This window comes from Myotis nattereri (genome assembly GCF_964212035.1).
Source record: "Myotis nattereri genome assembly, chromosome: 1".
In the NCBI taxonomy this organism is placed as follows: Eukaryota; Metazoa; Chordata; class Mammalia; order Chiroptera; family Vespertilionidae; genus Myotis; species Myotis nattereri.
In genome coordinates this window covers 230,074,277-230,091,062 of record NC_138075.1, presented here as the reverse complement: position 1 = coordinate 230,091,062, position 16,786 = coordinate 230,074,277, and the positions used below count along the sequence as shown (strand labels likewise).

General features: G+C 66.5%; 1 protein-coding gene across 1 annotated transcript; it reads right to left on the bottom strand.

The window, feature by feature from the left end:
• Positions 1-314: 314 nt before the first annotated feature.
• MXD4 (MAX dimerization protein 4) lies at positions 315-11,335 on the bottom strand. Its single transcript, XM_081092546.1, has 6 exons — positions 11,143-11,335; positions 10,949-11,048; positions 7,679-7,708; positions 2,251-2,365; positions 1,119-1,281; positions 315-760 (listed from the first exon to the last, which is right to left on the bottom strand). The coding sequence occupies exons 1-6, from the start codon at positions 11,204-11,206 to the stop codon at positions 615-617; spliced, it is 618 nt and encodes a 205-aa protein (XP_080948672.1). The 5' UTR covers positions 11,207-11,335; the 3' UTR covers positions 315-614.
• Between the last annotated feature and the right edge of the window lie 5,451 nt (positions 11,336-16,786).

Sequence of the window (16,786 nt, the reverse complement as noted above, 5' to 3'; positions counted from 1 at the left end):
CCTAACAAAGCGGAAGCTGCCCGGGGGGGGGGGGGGTGGCCTGACCTGCCCCAGGAACCCAGCCCAGGCTCCTGACACCCTCAGGGTGCAAAGGCCCTTCCCCCGCCTCCTGCCCCTGGGTGCTCACCCGCATCCTGTCTCATGGCTCTCTCTGTCCAGGCTTCAGGAGCCTACGTGGACCAACAGACAGATGGACAGATGAATGGAGAGCCACGCCTTCCTTCCTTCCTCAGTCCACTCCTTCCTCCTGGGGCCTGGGGTGGGGTTTGAGCTGCCCACGTGGTCAGTAAGCCCCGCACACGGCGCCCGCCGGGTTTGCAGCAACGACATTTAATACTTCTGGAATGATCAGGAATCTGAGAACAGACCACGGGTGGCTACGCTGGGCTCCAGGGCTCGGGAGCTGGGCACGCCTCCCTGCGGGGGTCCCTGCCCAGCTGGGAGGGGCGGGCGGCGAGGTGGGCCCTGACCGGCAGGTGGGGGAGGCGGCAGCCCCGGAGGCTGCGGGAGCTTCCCGAATGGCACAGCAGTGACCCACCAAGAGGCTGGAGAGGACCGGAGGGCTGACGCACGTGGCTGGGTGGCAGGCAGGCCAAGGACAGAGGGCACCAGGCCTACGAGAGGCCGGAGCGGGCCGGCCGCCGGCAGGGGGGCCCATAGCCGCCGTCGCTCTGCAGGCTGTAGTGGTCATCCACGTCACTGCTGCTGCCAACGCTATCCAGCTCACCGGGGCCGAACTCCATGCCCTCCACGTCCACTTCTGGGGAAGCAGAGAGGACGAGGTTGGGCCCTGAGGGTGCCAGCTGGGTTCCTGGCAAAGTCAGGGCAGGTCTCTGCCTTTGAGGGGAACAGAGGCTCCAGGGGGTGCAGGAGAGACGGGCTGTAGGTCGGGGCCTCAGCCCCGGAGCACACGGCCTCGGTGGGCAGGTCACCCTCCCCCCTCCTCCCATCACTTCTGCACGGGACGCCAGGTGTCCGGACAGCCGGGGGACACGCTGTCGCCTCAGCACCTGCCGCCCACTGCCATCCCCCCACTCCCTCAGGCCTCCTGGCCAGCCCCTCCTCCCAGCTCCCTCCCACCCCCACCCAGCCTGGGGCTGCAGGCGGCCTGTGCCCACCTTGCTCCGAGTCGTCCGTGGAGACGGCAGAGCCTGTGCTGTCTGTGCGCACGCGCTCCAGGCTCTGCACCGACAGCTGCTCCAGGCGCCGCTTCAGGAAGCAGTGTTGGCGCTGCAGCTGCTCCTTGATGCTCAGCGCCCTGCGGTCCTGCTCCTCCAGTTTCTGGAGGCAGGGGGGCTGTGAGCCTGGCGACCTCCTGCCCATGCTGGGGCCCGGCATGGGGGCACGGAGGCCCGGGCAGGCTCCCCGTCCTCCACCTGGCCTGGGTCCAGGGCCCCAAGGGCCCAAGGGCGCCTGCGTCCCGGCCTCAGCCCTCCAGGTGGTCACTCTAGGTCCCACCTCCCAGCCTGCGCTCTGCTGACCAGCCAGAGCCCCACCGCCACCAGCCAGCGTGGCCGGCCAAGTCCCCCGGGAGCCTGATGCCCTGGGACAGCGCCACTCAGGCAGGCAGGCACTTCCTCCCAGAGGACAGCGCTGCCGACCACCACTCTCCCCACCCACAGGGCACCCTGCTGGCCCCTTCCCCTCGCCACACCTTCCCCTGAACCCCTGAACAGAGACTGCCTGCCAGAATGCCCCAGGGCACCGCTGTGCCTCTCAAAGCTCCCATGACCCTGCCTGGGGTGCCCAGGACTCTATGCCTCAGGGGCCCAAAAGGGGACTGAGACACCCTGGTTTGCCCAAGTACCACAGGACCCCAAAACCAGCAGGTCTCCGTCTCAGACCTTGGGGCCTGCCCCAGGCAATACCTTACTCAGCCACACCCACGGCCAGCCTGGTCCCCAGAAGCTCCCCCACCACTGGGCACCTACTGCCCATGGGCCTCCCAGCATCGAAGGCACCCTGCCCTCCTGGTCCTACTTTCACAGCCCAGGACCCCGGAGGGCCATCTGTCACCCTCTCCCCCTTCCCCCCACCCAACAAAACCCAGCGCGTGCTCATGGCATCCTCACCCCTCGGCAACCCCTGGCGCTGCCCACCCCCACCCTGAGACCCCAGGCCCCCAGTGTGCACCTGCCGGGCAGCTCCCACCCACCCTTGGGCCCCGTGGGCATGCTCCCAGGTGCACAGGGCTGGACTGGGCATCCTCGTGGCTGGCAGGGTGGTGGCAGAGGGGGCAACCCTGCTCACCTTGATGTGCGTCTTGGCGCGCTTCAGGAGGCTCAGTGTGGTGTGGCGAGTGCTGTCGGGGCCCAGGGGCACCAGCTGCTTCAGCTGCTCCAGGTAGAGCCTGAGCTTGGCTCGTCTGAAAGAGCCAGAGACAGAGCGTCAGGCAGGCCCGCCTGGCAGTGGCAGCCGCCAGCCTCCCTGCGATCTGCTGAGGGCCTGTCTGGAGCTCCCTTCCCACCTGGCCGCAGCTCCCCAGGCCTCAGGGCAGTCTAGCCCCTCAGCCTCCGAATGCCCAGAAAAAGAAGTGGACCCGTGGCCAGGGCACTGCCCGAGCGCCCCAGCACACCCTGCTGTCACCACCTCCACGTGGGACAGCCTGGAGGAGGTGGGGAGGGGGCAGCCTGGAGGAGGGGGGGCAGGGGCAGCCTGGAGGAGGGATGCTGGTCAGCTGCCCCCGAGATCCGGGGTACTCAGACAGATTTATGCCCTCACAGGGCCAGATGCGGGGTGCTCACTGGCCACTCTCGCCACCACAGAAACATGAGCCCATCTGGGTCAGGGAAGCGGAGGCCTGGACCCACTCACCCCCCACCCCCGCCCCCGCCCCGGGCTGGCATCTGGGGGGAAACTGCTGCCTCCCAGAGTTTGCCCCATAACCCTGCAGATGAGGGCAGTTTTCCAAAAAACTAGAGTCACAGGTGTCAGGTCCTCAGGCCACAGGCCCCCCACAGACACTGCCTGTTCTGCTCATCTTGTCCGAGGAGGGCAGGCAGGCGCCTGGGGCAGCGGCTCACCCTACCCGATGCCACCTCCTGGGCCCCGCCTGCCCCAGCGCCCGTGCAGGCTACCGTCTGGAGAGGAGTCGAGAGGCCCAGGGGCCCGGGGAGCACCCACACGGGCTGCTCCCCCTTTTCACCTCCACTTTCTATGTCCCAAAGCTCAGTAAACTCCAGCTGACGGAGCCTTAGAGACCCTGGGAGGAGAGAGGGCAGATGGCTACCACCTCGGGCCAGACAGGCGCCGCAGCCCGGCCTGGTCTGTCACCCACGTCCACACGGGACCTCCTGCGGACGGAGCAGCTCCCATCGGGCACCCTGGGGCCTGGAAGTTCCCCAGGTGAAACCAAGTCAGACCTTAGAAGAACTTCCGGGACGCGGGGCAGAGGCTGTGCGGGCTCAGCCACCAGGCCACGAGCAGCCGGCCTCGGCAGCCGTCCCTGCGGCCTGTGCGCAGAGCAGCCGGCTCTGCCTTGAGGCTGGGGGACCCTCAGAGGGTCGTGACCCCTCCGCATGGTGCAGGGTGAGAGAAGGGCACGCTGGGTGGGCTCTGTAACTCACGCCTCCGGGTCCCAGGCCACTGTGCACGATCCCTGACCCCCCGAGTCCGAGGGCCTCGCCTCCTCACTTGCACAGGTGCCAGCGTGCTCGCCCTGTAGGCAAGTGGGGTTCCCTCGTCCACTCGACCTCCCGGTTACCTGCGTCCTGCCAAGGGCCCTCTGAATATGCGCAACATCACTCTCGGGCCATCCACCATGAGCTCAGCCTGCGATGTTTGGTCAAACCTCTCACTAACTCACCCTCCTGCCTCGGCAGGGCCAGGCCAGGTGGTTTTGTGGCGTTTTAGGGCCCGCAGGCCAGGCCGATATTCCCCACCCCGCATCTACAAACTCGGTATGTGATCTTGGTGGAAATTAGCAAATGCAAATCAGCAGGAAAAAATAAATGGAAAAGTACCCCCAAGTTCCCCCCGCCCCCCGCAACAATCAACAGCACCATCCTCCCAACATATTCCACATGTACGTCCACCTCAGGGATGTAGGTGAGAAAGCCGCCCGACACTGTTCAGAGCTGACACAGCAGACGCACACCAGAGACGCGACAGGACACAATGAAGAGCAGGAGGCACGCGTCTCCGGGGGAGGCGTTGGCAACGTTTATTTCTTTGGCTTTGCGCTTTTTTAAAAAATATATATATATACGTATTCCAGGTTTTTTAGGCTAAAAGAAAGCCACATGTTACTTTTACAATCAGAAAAAGACACATTTGTACAAGAAAGAAAAAACACAGCTAAAAGACAAACAACAGTGGAAAAATATCTGCAATACATGTAAAAGACAAACGGTTAGTACCACGGCATTTTGAGCTCATACACAGCAAAAATAAAAACAGGCATCTCGTGATGTGACAACGGGCAAAGGATACAAACAGGCAGGTAGCGGAACAGAGACGGCTAATCGGACACAAAGCGGACCGGCCCCGGGTTCCAGGCCGCGCAAGCTCACGGAGGAGGCCCTAGTTTGGTGGAAATGGGGGGGTGACTCTCATGGGCCAGCGGGTGGGCCCCGCAGGCGTCGCTGGCAGGGGTCCCGAAGGCCGCCGCAGCGCCTCAAACCTCTAACTCAAGGTGGGTCCCACAGAGCTAGCTCCACGTGTACAAGGGGAACCAGAGGGCCAGGCTGAGAGCCTGGGGACAGCTGCCTGTACTGGGCGGCACCAGGACAAGGAGGGGCCGGGGGGGAGCCTCAGGTAGTGTCAGGTGAAAGGTCCGGTGAGGAACAGCGGATAACAAGATCTGCGATCTGCTCTTACCCAGGTGAGTGTGCACCTGGCCGAAGAGGAGGCCCAGGACAGCTGGGGGCGGGGCGGTGGGGCTCAAGGGAGGTCCCTGAGCATCCACAAGGCAGACACTTCTCAAGAGACAGAGAGAGGCCCCGCCTACACTGTGCTGTGCTTAACACCGGACATGCCCACCCGGTGCCAGAGGAGGGTTGGCTGTGGGGCCCTGGCAGGTGCCAGTGTCCCACCCTGTGGGGAGTGGGCATCCCCAGGTCCGCCTGGGCGGGAGGGCGCTGAGGCCCCCTAGCCTGGGCTGCACGGGGCTCTCACTCAGCTGCCCTGAAGCCAAGCTCTCTGCAGCGGCCGCAGTGCCCAGCCCCGCCAGTGCCCAGCATCCCTGGAGCTTCAAAACCCACCACGTCCCCAGGAACCCTGTGTGGCTTCAGAGGCAGACCCTGCCTGGGGAGTCACTGCATCCGTGTGAACAGCCCACAGCCCAGCCCTGACATGGCCCTTTCTAGCTTCCCACCCAAGCCCTGCTCCTCCCAGGAGGCCCCGAGCTGCACGGAGGGTCCCCCAGCCCGAGGGACTGCGCCCCAGCCGTCCGTGCCCTGAGCACCCCAGGCCTGGCTGTCACCGAGGAGGCAGCAGGGAAATGCACGGGGGCGGGGAGGGGGGCCGAGCATGCCCCCTGCTGCCCTCTGTCCACCTGCATTCTCTAGCTGTGAGGTTCGTAAAGGCTGCCTGTGGCTGCACCGGGAGGACCCACCCAGTCCTGCACCACCATCTCCATGCAGGGAGAGGCGGCAGGGGTCTGACTGGGGGCCTGGGGCTGGCCTTCGAGATGAGCCCTGCCACTCCACACATGCAACAGCTAAAGCCCGGGTCCCCCGTCAAGGAACACGTGGCCTCATGACCCAAGCCTACGGGGCCAGCGGCCAAGTGTCAGCCTGAGACCCACTGGAGCGGCTGTCTGGGAGGCAGGAGGAGAGATGGGCCAGGCTGGGGTAGCCGGGGGCTGACAGGTGCTCAGAACAGGACCTGCAGGCCCCACACGCACACTGCTAGGGAAGGGGACGTCCACGCTGCCTCCCTGGAGCCGCCGGGCGACCCAGCCAGGTGCTTCCTTCCTTCCTGAGGACGGCTCTCGGCCCTTCCTGTGGCCGGTGCCAGGCGCATCTGGCGTCAGCACCGGCAGCCACAGGTACAGCCATGGCCGAGGTCCCCACGAGGATCCCCAGCTCCAGGCCCGTGGGTTCCCCAGGGCTGTGCACACCTGCCAGCTGGCCAGGCTGCCTCGCCATCCTGCCTGTGTCTCAAAAGGGCCTCATGAGGCTCAGCCTAAGGGCAGGTTCTGGAATACGGTGGCCGAGTCCAAGGTCAGGGTCAAGGGGCAGTTGTAGGGGTCAAATCCCTTGTCCTCCTTGTCCCCCGCCTCCCCCATGTCATCCATCCTGTCTGTCCGCATTGAGGGGCTGTTCTAGGTACCACCCCAGCAAGCCTTCCCCAGAGCACCCCGCATGCCTGCCTCGGCTCCCGGTCCGGTCCAGGGCCACCTCCCCCAGTCTGGCAGCAACCCCGGGGCTGCCTGGCTGTCTGGGCCTTGCACCTGCCCCACCTCCATGGCCTTGGGAGCCCCTCAAACACACAGGGCCAGTCCAGGAAGTGCAGCTCCTCCAGGGAACACGGTGTCCTGTCCCTGCCTAGCACCCGCCCAGAGCAGGCCTGATCCCAGGGGAGCGGAAGTTGGCGCTGCCTTGGCTGTGGAGGGGGGTTGGGGGGGTGTGGGGGGGGACAAAGAGAACTGGCCAAGCTCCAAACATTCCCAGAGCAGGCCGGGAAGGTTCTACTGGAATGCAGACCCCCCCCTCCCCCCCCCACCCCCCCTCCCCCACCCCCCCCACCCCACACACACACACACTCCAACCCAAGAAGGGAGAAGAGAACTGGCCCATTGCGCAGATGAGAGCAAAGGTCAGGAGACGGCTTGTGCTCCACGTCCCTGGGGTCATCCCTGGTCCTGGCATCAGGGCTCTGGCCTGTGGGACCTCTGTGCCTACCCACAGCTCCCAACAGCCCCTTGAGATCAGCCCAGAGGGCACCGCCTGCAGGGGCCAAGCTTGCCAGTGCCTCATCCCCACTGCAGAGCAGGCCCAAGGTCACAGAGACCCTGTGGACAGAGGGAGGCCTGCAGCCCCGCGGGCGGCCAGGGCAGGGATGCCCGAGAGCGGAAGGTGCAGGGCCCGGGGTGACAGGCTGGAGCAAGGAGATTCCTTGGTGACCTGCTGCCCTTGCTGCTTCTCAGTGACCAAGGCTCCTCCTCCAGGAGGACCCAGTGGACCCAGCCCTACAGCCAGGGGGTGGGCATGAGGTGGGCTCCCGGGATCCGCCCTGGGCCCACGTGGCCTGGGACTGGCTGCTTGTCCCCTGCCCTGCAGACAAGCCTCTGGCAGGAGGCTCCTTGGGAGGCAGGTCCCAGGGGCAGGAGGTCCCAGGGGCAGGAGGTCCCAGACCAAGAGGGCTGAACCCACTGGATGGAGGCCAGCATCTTAAAGGCTAAAGACTTGCTCCCAAACGGGCTTAAATGCCCCAAAGCAGACGGACCTCCTCCTCCAGAGAGCTGGCCTAACTGCCATACAGCACGAGGGACCCTGCCCTACGTCCCTGTCCCCAACCTGGTGCTGGACCCAGGCTGAGCCCCCAGGCCTGGCCCCCACCCCGGCCTCCCAGCAAGGGTGAGCCTGAGAACAGAGCCCGGCCTCTTCCTTCAAGAACGACACATCCCAAGACAAGGGCACAGCCGGGTAGCACGGTCAGCCACCCCAGGGCACAGGGAGCGGTGGGGGAGCGCACAGCCCGCAGAAACCGGCGGTGGGGAGAAGGGGTCACTTACCTGTGCTTTTCTAGTTCATTGTGTGAAGACCTGTTTAGAGAGACAGAAAACAGAGCTCACTGCACTGCCAACCCCCGGAGCACGGGCACCTGCAGGGCCGCCCAGAATGGGGAGGGCTGGCAGGTGAGCAGCTGCTGGCCAAAGGCTGGGGGACCCTGCACCGGGGACAAGGACAGGCCCCTCAGAAGTAAGCCATGTCCAGGGCTGCCCAGGGCCAACAGCTCACCTATAGTGAGGCATGTGGGGCTCCGGCCACAGGAGGGTCCAGGTCCTGCTTCAGAAAGGGTGGGTGGGGCCCAAGAAGCTGTGGCAGCCAGTCCTGGAGCCAACAACCCCTATGCTCCTCAGGCGGGTCCCTGAGCCCCTGTCGGGGCACTGAGCTGCCTGCCTTCTCTGCTCCCCACTCCCCGAGGCCAGCGGTGTCCCTGATGTTGCCGGCCAGACACCATCCTACCTCCTCAGGCTTACACACCCGCATCACCACAGCCCACTGCACCCATGGGGACACCCAGGGACAGAGCACACCCAGCCCATGAGGGACCAGCCCACAGGGAACCTCTGAGATGTGCCAGTGGGCGTGGGGAGACCAGCGCTGACCCTCCACTCTCCTCTAGGTCATGGTCAGCTTCTCAGGGGGCAGCAGCCCCATCTGCTGCTCAAGCTCTACCCACCTGGCCATTCACACAGGGACAAGAGTCCTGAGCACCGCAGTGGGCAGTTCCACATCCCCCTCCCGCCCCCCAGTCCAGACAGGGACCTCTCAGGCCAGACAGGGCTCCCAGGCTGCCAGGTTGCCTCACATGTGAGCAGAGCGCCAGGCCACCTTTGGGCAACCCAGCCCCAGCCCTGCGCCTAGAGCTTCTGCTGCCCTCTGCCTGCCCTCAGTCTCTCCTGCTCCAGGACCTCAGGGCAGGCATCGCCTGTGTCCACCCATGGGGCCAGAGTGCCCCCCCATCCTGCCTGCCTCTGCCACCTGCCTCTGCCACCTGCCACAGCCAACTGGGGCCTAAGGCCTCCCCTCCCAGCTGGGCAGCAGGCTCCTGGGCCTCCTGTGCAGCCTCAGAACAGGTTCCAGGGGCCTTGAGTGCCGGCTGGTCACGTGGGCTGGGCAAGGTGCCTCAGAACCTCCCCAGAGCTAGGAGGACACAGTGGCTGGACTGAACCACAGAGGGGCAGTGTGAGTCTGTAGGCTTGCCCACTTGTGGGGGATGTAAGGGTCAGCAAGAGTCCTGCATAGAGAGAAGCCCACATGTCCACCCCTGGACCCCACCCTGCCAGGAGGGGACTCCTCAGGAGTGGAGGATGGACAGGGGCCCAGAGCCCCTCCTAGTCCAGACGCCTGTGGGAGTTTGTGGGGAGACTGGTCCCAGGTCCCAGTGCACCCTGTTCTGGGCTTCGCTCCCCACGTGGCCTGGGGAGAGGTGGGACACCCTGGCAGGGCTATACTGAACACGCTCCTGGCATCACCTGGTTTGCCCCTCGTGTCAACCCCTGGAGGTAGCTCTTCTGCCTGGTTTCCTATAGGACCTGACCCCTGGCCGGCTGGCTCCGGCCCTCCTGCTGACCAGCGGCCTCTGAAAGCTCTTGCTAGAGCCCACACACACCGCCCTCATGCCCACCACCCAGGTGTGGGGATGTCCCACCAGGTCAGGGCCCTGTCCTCTGGGCCCTGGTCTGCCCTGGTCCCTGGGCTGAGCTGGTTGAGGCCTATCTGGGCCAGGACAGCCTCAAGGGACCATCTCTGGAGCCCCTGGTGCCTTGGGCACTGGGGGAGTCAGGCTCTGCCCCGAGGAGCAGCAGGGAGGTGCACCCCAGTCCAGGAGACCCTGAAGGTCCCCATCCTGGCAGAAGGTAGGAGGCTGGGACCCCACTTTGCAACAGGAATCCCAGAGGTAGGAGGGTGGCAAGTAGTTCATCTCTGTGCCTGTTTCCTCGGCCTTACAATGGTGATAAAATAACATCTCCTTCAGGGGAGGGGTGGCTATTAGCATACTCGCGAGACACTTAGTACGCAGGAAGCACTCACAGAGCCTTAGCTGTGATTCTGGTTATCAGCCTTGGGCACCCTGTGCCACGGGAGTCACGCCCTGGAGTTTCCCATGGGTGGCAGGGCACTGGGGACAGTGAGAGCCAACAGCAGGGGCCTGGCAAGCTCTCTGAAGAGGCCTGAGGCAGTGCCACCCACCCAACACTCAAGTACTTTCCCAAACTGTGCCCAGGAGGGGACCAGGAGCTGGGACTCAGGCATGTCCCGAGCCAGGGCCGATGGAGGCTGAACCAATTCCTTGCCAGGCCCAGGGCGCCAGGATGTCACAGGAGATGGGTCCTTGTGCCAGCCTTTCTGTTTCTCCAGCTCTACCCATCTGGCCCTTTCAGACAGGGACCACACCCTCCACCAGGGCCCCAAAGCCCCCCACCAGTGCAGCTTCCAGCCTGGGGACGTCTGGGCCATGGCGGGCCCTGGGCAGTGCCAGGTGTGCTATGTATGGTCCTCATAGTGGCCAGGAGAGCGGAACCCCACGGGAGCCGGAGCAGAAGGCCCCCACTACTTCCACCCAGAGGTTCGCACCCCAGCTTCAGCGCTTCTGCAACCTGGGTGGGGGCGGGGAGGTTCCCGGCACTGGGAGAAGCTGCAGAGCCTGCCCCCTCCCCCTTACAAAGGGCCTCCAGGACCAAAGGGGACTCCAGAACTTGTCAGGAGGCTGGGCAAGGGCGTGGATACCGGGGAGGAGTGGGGTCAGGACAGGGCCTCTGTGCACCTTCTTTGTCCGGAACTCTGGGGGGGGGGGGCTGGCTCGGCCGCAGGGCTCGGCTCTGGAGGCGGGGGGAGTGGTGCGGCCCATCCACCGCAGCGAGCAGAGGTCAGGGAGGCCAGCCCCACCGTGCTCTGCACCGAGCCTCAGTTTCCCCGACCCGAGGGGCACCGGCCAACGCCCACTGACAACTTTTTTCCTGCGCGGAAAAGTCCGTAACAACTTGGGGGCGGAGAGCAGCCACGGGAGGAGACCCCGGGCGGGCGGCGGGGCTGTACGCGTGGCACTGTTTACGCGAGAGGCCGAGGAGGCGCGGCCCGCAGGAAGATGGCGACGGCGCGGGCGGGGCCGGCCGGGCGGGGCCGGGGCTGCGGCCACGGCCCGGGCGCGCCTCCTCCTCCAGGCTGGCCGCCGGGGCGCGCGGCGGCGGACAGCAGCCGGGCTGCGGGCCGGAGGTCGGGGCCGGGGAGGGCGCGCGGGCGTCAGCGGGCAGGGATGGCCGCGCGGGGGGCGGTACCTGTTGTTCGGAGCCTTGCGCACCAGGCCGGCAGTCTTTGTTTTCTTCCTGGCGAAGTCGCCGTCGAAGGGCAGCACCGAGGCGTAGCCATGCTCGGCCTCTGCAGACAGACGGCGCGGTCAGCGGGCCCCGCCCCGGCCCCGCCGCCCGCCCGCCCGCCCGCGGCCCGGCGCACAAAGGGGCGCGGGCGCTACCTCGGTCCCTGCGCTCCAGGTACTCGGCCGCCTCCAGCAGGATCAGCAGGGAGTTCAGCTCCATCCTCCGGCCCCCCGCGCGCGCGCTCCGGGACGGCGGCGGCCGCTGCCCGGCCCGCTCCGGCCGGCTCCGCTCGCCGCCCGCCCCGCGCGCCCCGCGGCCCCACTGCCCCGACTCCCGCGGGCTCCCAGTGCGCTCAGCCGCCACCCTCCGCTTCAGGCCCTCAAATTGACACTTGAGAGCGAACGGCGGCCGGCGCAGCCAATGGGGGCCGGCACTCGTGTTCCGGGGGCGGGCGCTGGCCGGGACGTGGCCTATGGGAGCCGGCTGAACGCCTCGGGCTGGGCCGAAAATGTTGACAGATGCGAAGCTGGGTTCGGATAGGCCCGCCGCGCTAGTAACAATTCAGAAGCCCAAGCTTAGCAACAGCACGTGGTGGCCCGGCCCCTGCGCTCGCTGACTGGTGGCCGGCGTGCATGTTAAGTAGGTGCCGCACGCCGATTGGCCCAGGGCGACCTATGTAAAATAGGGGCCGCGGACCAATGGCCGGCTGCGGGGCGCGCAGCCAATGAGGGAGCCGCGGCCGGACGCGTTGCCGAGAGGAAGCGGAGCGCGGTGGGACCGCAGGCCGCCGGGTCCTGCGTGAGAGCCCGTCGGGGCGCGGGGAGCGGCTGGAGCGCCCTGCCAGCCCCGGGTCTGCACCCCATGCGCAGGAGGAGCCTGTGCCCCCCGATCCGGCTAAAACACTGGCTCCACGGGAGCACCGGGCCTCGCGGCGTCCTCGGGGATGTCGCCTGGAGCCCAAAAGACACCCCTCCCCGCCGGACACTGAGCGACCCCGCGAGAGCCCCGGCGTGGAGGAGGGGCGCAGGCAGCCTGAGAGCCCGACCTCCTGGGGACATCAGCTGGACAGCGGAGGCGGCGGTGTCTCTGAACTGCCCGGGGGACTCCGGAGCCCAGGGAGGGGCGGGCAACGATCTGCCGCCAGGGTTGGGAGGGGCTCCCCCCAGCGGAGGACTGCTGCCGCGGGCATTCTGACCGGTGGGGGCATTTCTGGAGGAGGTGCTAGTGTCCCTCTGGCCCACGAAGCGCCTTCTGGGGAAGAGCATCGCCGCTGTGGGAAGGGAGAGGGCGCCTCACCGAGCCCCCAGCTGCGACCAGCCCTGGTGGCCCCTGACCCTAAGCTGGCTCAGGAAGCGCAGGGACCGGCCTCCGTCCCCTGGATCTTCCATGTTACTGGTGGCTTGGCAGGTCCTGAGCATGGAACCAGCAGGCTGCAGAGTGTGGGGGACAAGGTGGGTGGACCCCCCCCCCCCACACACACACACACAGAGGTTCTAAATGGGAGGCACTGCTGCTGCCCCAGTCCTAAGACAAAACATCTATCTATAGAAAACCCTAATTGCAAATAGACGGAACAGCAGAACCACGGAACAACTGGTCACTATGACTGTGCTGACCACCAGGGGGCGTGTGGGGAACATGGCAGGATGGTGGAGCAGGTGAGCAGGGGCGCCAGACCAAGGCGGGGCGCAGGTCGCTGTCATTGGGGCGAGCCTCTGGTGGTTACTGAAAATTCTTTGCTCCCACGTGCCACCGTCCCACCCAGCGCTTGCGCCTGCTGCCGGGCTGCCGCCAGCCCCAATCCCTCAGTGCCTTCAGCGGGTGTGGGCAGTGGCTGCTGGCGCCGATCGCCCCTGAGGGCTTCTCCACCTGCCCCTGCTCCTGAGGGGGTATCAGGGCAGCAGCCGAAGCTCGCACCCAGCACTGGCCCTGCTTGCAACTGCTGCTGGTGCTGGCCCCAATCGCTCCTGGCTGTTGGGAGAGCAGCGGACTGGGACCCGTGGCAGGAGGGGTGGGGCTGGGGCACAGAGCATGGGCCAAGACCCGCCCCTGTGCCTAGCAGCCTCCAGGCCCACAGTCCCTTTCAAGGTGCACGAATTCGTGCACCGGGCCCCTAGTAAAACCTAGGAAGACCGGCACACTTTCAGTCCTAGGACGTGTTGAATGTGTTAGTTGCATTTCCTTGTGTGTGTCCACATCTCCAACCCACAGATAAGGAAACTGGGAGTCCTGAGGTTCAAGAGTTGGCCAGGGGTTCACCACAGTCCCAGCGGAGTGGAGGTCGGTGCAGGGGTGGTGACACAGCCTGACTCGCTGGGGTGACAGCCACAGCTGTGTGATGAGAAACGGGTGCACCCAGCAGAGGGCAGGGCCCTTGGGGGTTGGAGGCCGTGGATACTTCCATGCGGACATTAAACACCCCTTTGATGTAAACCCCGCACTTCCTGCTCCCGCCCCACAGCCACCCCGGGGCCAGGGCAGAGCCCTAACAAGAGGCAGGCGCTGTGCTGTCCTCCCCTCCTGGTTAGTCTGTAGGCTGCTCAGGGTGCAGGGGGGAAGGGGGCGCCCAACTCTGGGAGGGGCGGGTGCATTCTGGGCTTTGGGGCCCAGGGGGTGGGGCCTGCGGTTCCCACTTGCGGGTCAGCATTCTGCCAGGTCACCACCCCTGCCCTAAAGCTGCACGTCCCCCTTCGGATGCCCGCTCCTTCCCGGCAGGGGGCGGGGGCGGCGGTGCACCCGGCGGGCCGCGCAGGTGATGGGGGTGACGGTGGGAGCCCGTGCCTGCCACCACCCGGCCTGAGACCAGAGGGGTCGCTCCCACCTTGCCTCCCTTTGCATCTAGGCCGTTTCGGGGACCCCTCCCCCAGCCACGCCGAGTGCCCGCGGGGCTCCCTGCCGCCTCTGAGTGTGGGCCCCGCGCACCGCAAGGAGTGGGGGGAGCAGGCGGCCGGGTCAGCAGCCTGGGCGAGGAGCTGGGCGCGGGCACAGGCTTCCGGGTCCCAAGCGGAGGGGGCAGCCCAGGAGGTGGCACTGAGTGGGCAGGAGGGCAGGAAGGGGGAGGGAGCGGAGGGAGGGGCAGGGGGAGCAGCGGGGTGGTGAGTGGGACGGGCCCTGGCCGGGCTGCGCGCCTGCGGGCTGAGGGCTGAGCCGCAAGTCGGTGCAGGGAGGGGGCGGACCGATGGAAGATGTTACTGTGGGAGGGTGTGTGGACCGGTCTCGCTTGGGGCCCCACGTGGGGGCGGGGCATAGGCGCCCGAAGGTCCAGCTGGTTGACCCAGCCCCCAGCAGGCCGCGCAGAACCCCCAGGGCCCGGTTCTGTAGGACAGTCTGCGGCAGGTGCCCGTCCCCTCCTCCCTGAGCCCAGGCTGGGCCAGCTGCCTCCTCGCCCACCGCCTTCCATCCGCTGGCTCTTCCTGCCCTCTCTGGCCATGAACAATAGGGACCATGGGGGTCACCCCAACACCCCTCTCCAGGTCCTGCTGCCTGGGCTTCTCTGGCCTGGGTCTCCTTGGCCTGTCTCCCCCCCCCCCCCCCATGCTCAGGTGGCTCTAGTGCCACCCCTGGTTCCAGGGTAGAGGCCTCCTCTCTCAGGCTGGATGCCCTGAGGGCCTCAGCCCAAGACCCCAGCCAGCTCCCCAGTCCTGGGTCTGGGTCAACAGCTTCTCCCCCAGAGGCAGCAGGCCAGCTCAGGGGGTGTGAGGGCGCAGAGGCCTCTCAGATGACAGGGTCCTGAGTGGAGGGGGTGGGACAGCAGGTCAGAGCGGTGACGCTGAGCGCTACTGCCTCTGAGGGCGCTCCGGTCCCAGCAGCGGGGCCCTGGCCTCTGCCCCACCCCCACCCCCTGCGAGGTGTCCACACCACACACCTGAGTGTCCTCCCTGCTCGGAACTCTCCATGGCTCCCCAGTGCCCTCAGGAAGTAGCCTGGCCCTTGGTGCCTGGGGTGACCCAGCCATGTCCCCGTCTGTGCTCCCCCCACTGGGAGCATCACCATTTGTCAGACACTCAGGGCTGTCCTGTGCCTCTGTAGATCCGGCACCCCGTTCTCCACAGCACCCCGCTCACCCACCCCACAAGGCCCAGCCGCCACAGCCAGCTCAGTGACCGCGGACCTGCAGGCCCACGGGCAGGGCCGGTCTGGAGTGTCTGGTGCCCACCCTTGCCCAGCTCAGGGGTGGGCTCCAGCCTGAGCTCCCCTCCCCATCTGGGAGCAAATGAGCCCACAGCCTTGCTCGTGTCTGAGTGAGCGACTGCTCCGTGCAGGCCCGGAACCCGTTTCTCCCGCCTCAGAGCCAGGAGAGGTTCTGACAGGCTCGCTGGCCCCTGCGAGGGACCGACCTGGGCTCTGCTCTGAGCATGTGTGAGGGCCGGGGCTGGGGCCACCCCTGAATGCGAAGGCTGCCTGGAGGAGGTGGCTCTGGGTAGGCCTGGCAGGAGACAAGCGCCTCTAGGTCATGTGAGTGACCTGGGTGGGCGCGTGGGGTCTTGCCCACCTCCCCGAGCTTTCGCTGCGGAGGCCAGAAAGCAGGTGGAGCCGCCCCCTACCATGTTGCCCTGGGGTCCAGTCCGGACCAGGACCCCTCTCTCCCTCTCCCTGAGCCACTGGGTTGTGCCTGCCTGCCTGTGGTCTCTGCTGGGCCAGGACCCTCTGGACCCTCCACCCCCTTAAGGAACCCAGAGGCTAGGGCCTGGCCAGCGGGTGTGGCTGTGCTGGTGTCCTGTCTGGACCTGGAGTGCCTGTCTGCAGTGGGGGACCCCTGGGGACAGCACCCAAGGGGCCCCCAACACCTGGTCATCAGGCCACTCTGGGAGAGGAGGCGGGTGGATGGGCGCCCCCTGGTGGCCATCGGGGGCTGTAGCAGGGACCCTGAGCCACAGAAAGGAGGGGGAAGGACCCCCAATCCTGTCCCACCCACTTGGCCTTCGTCACCTTCTTCAGACATCATAACAGTCTTTTCCTTTCACGCGCCCCTCACCCCCGCCAGGGTCACACAGCCAGCTGGGGTGGGTGGCTGCCCACCTGCGGTTTCCCAGGGGATGTGGGCGGGGCCGGACAGCAGGCTGGTTGGACCTGAGCATGTCTGTGGGGACAGATGAGCCACAAATAGGGGCAGGCAGCAGGGGCCCCTCCAGAGGCCAGGGAGTGTGTGGGGTGTGCACTGATCTGAGTGGCAGCGGGAGGGGTGGACCGGTTGGGGCTTCCCCATTCTCCTACCCCAGGGCGGCCTCCTCACAGCCAGGCCTGGTGGCTCTCTGCCCTTCCTCCCCCACCTGAGCCCCCTTGAATAGGGACCTCTGGGTGCTCCCTGCCAGGCCCTTCATCTTGGTGACCTGCCCCCTGGGTCCTGAGTCGCTGGGGATGGGGGTGGGGATGGGCAGCCAGGCCCAGGGCCCCCGACTGTTACTGGAAGCCTAAGGAGGGTGCTGGCGAGCATGCTGGCCTTCTCCCAGGCCTGTGCGTAGCTCAGAACAGGGTGAGGTGGGCAGTCCAGGAGGAAGGTCCAGCCTTCCTCCTGCTGCCAGCCCAGTGCCCGATGCGGGTGGAGGGCCTGTCTCCGGAGCTGAGACCCCGGAAGTGGCCCCAGGCACAGCCCCAGGGCCAGTGCTGTGACCTCCTCAGCACAGGGCGCTGGTGGCCTCCCAAGCCCAGGGCCTGGCTGTGCTGCCCACCCACTTCCCTGAGCTCCACTCCCCACCAGCGGTGTGGGGGTGCTGCTCCCTGAGGCGCTGTCGTGGGGAGCGGAGGGGAAGCACTCAGAAAGCAGGGACAGGAAGGGTGATGATGGTGGTGACTGGAAAC

Bases quoted from the DNA above. Each gene is read 5' to 3' on its own strand.
- MXD4 (XM_081092546.1), bottom strand. From the start codon at position 11,206: ATGGAGCTGAACTCCCTGCTGATCCTGCTGGAGGCGGCCGAGTACCTG. The intron at 7,709-10,948 runs GTACCGCCCCCC...CTCTCTAAACAG, and splicing joins CGCAAGGCTCCGAACAACAG to GTCTTCACACAATGAACTAG. The intron at 1,282-2,250 runs GTGAGCAGGGTT...CCCTGCCTCCAG, and splicing joins GCGCCAAGACGCACATCAAG to AAACTGGAGGAGCAGGACCG.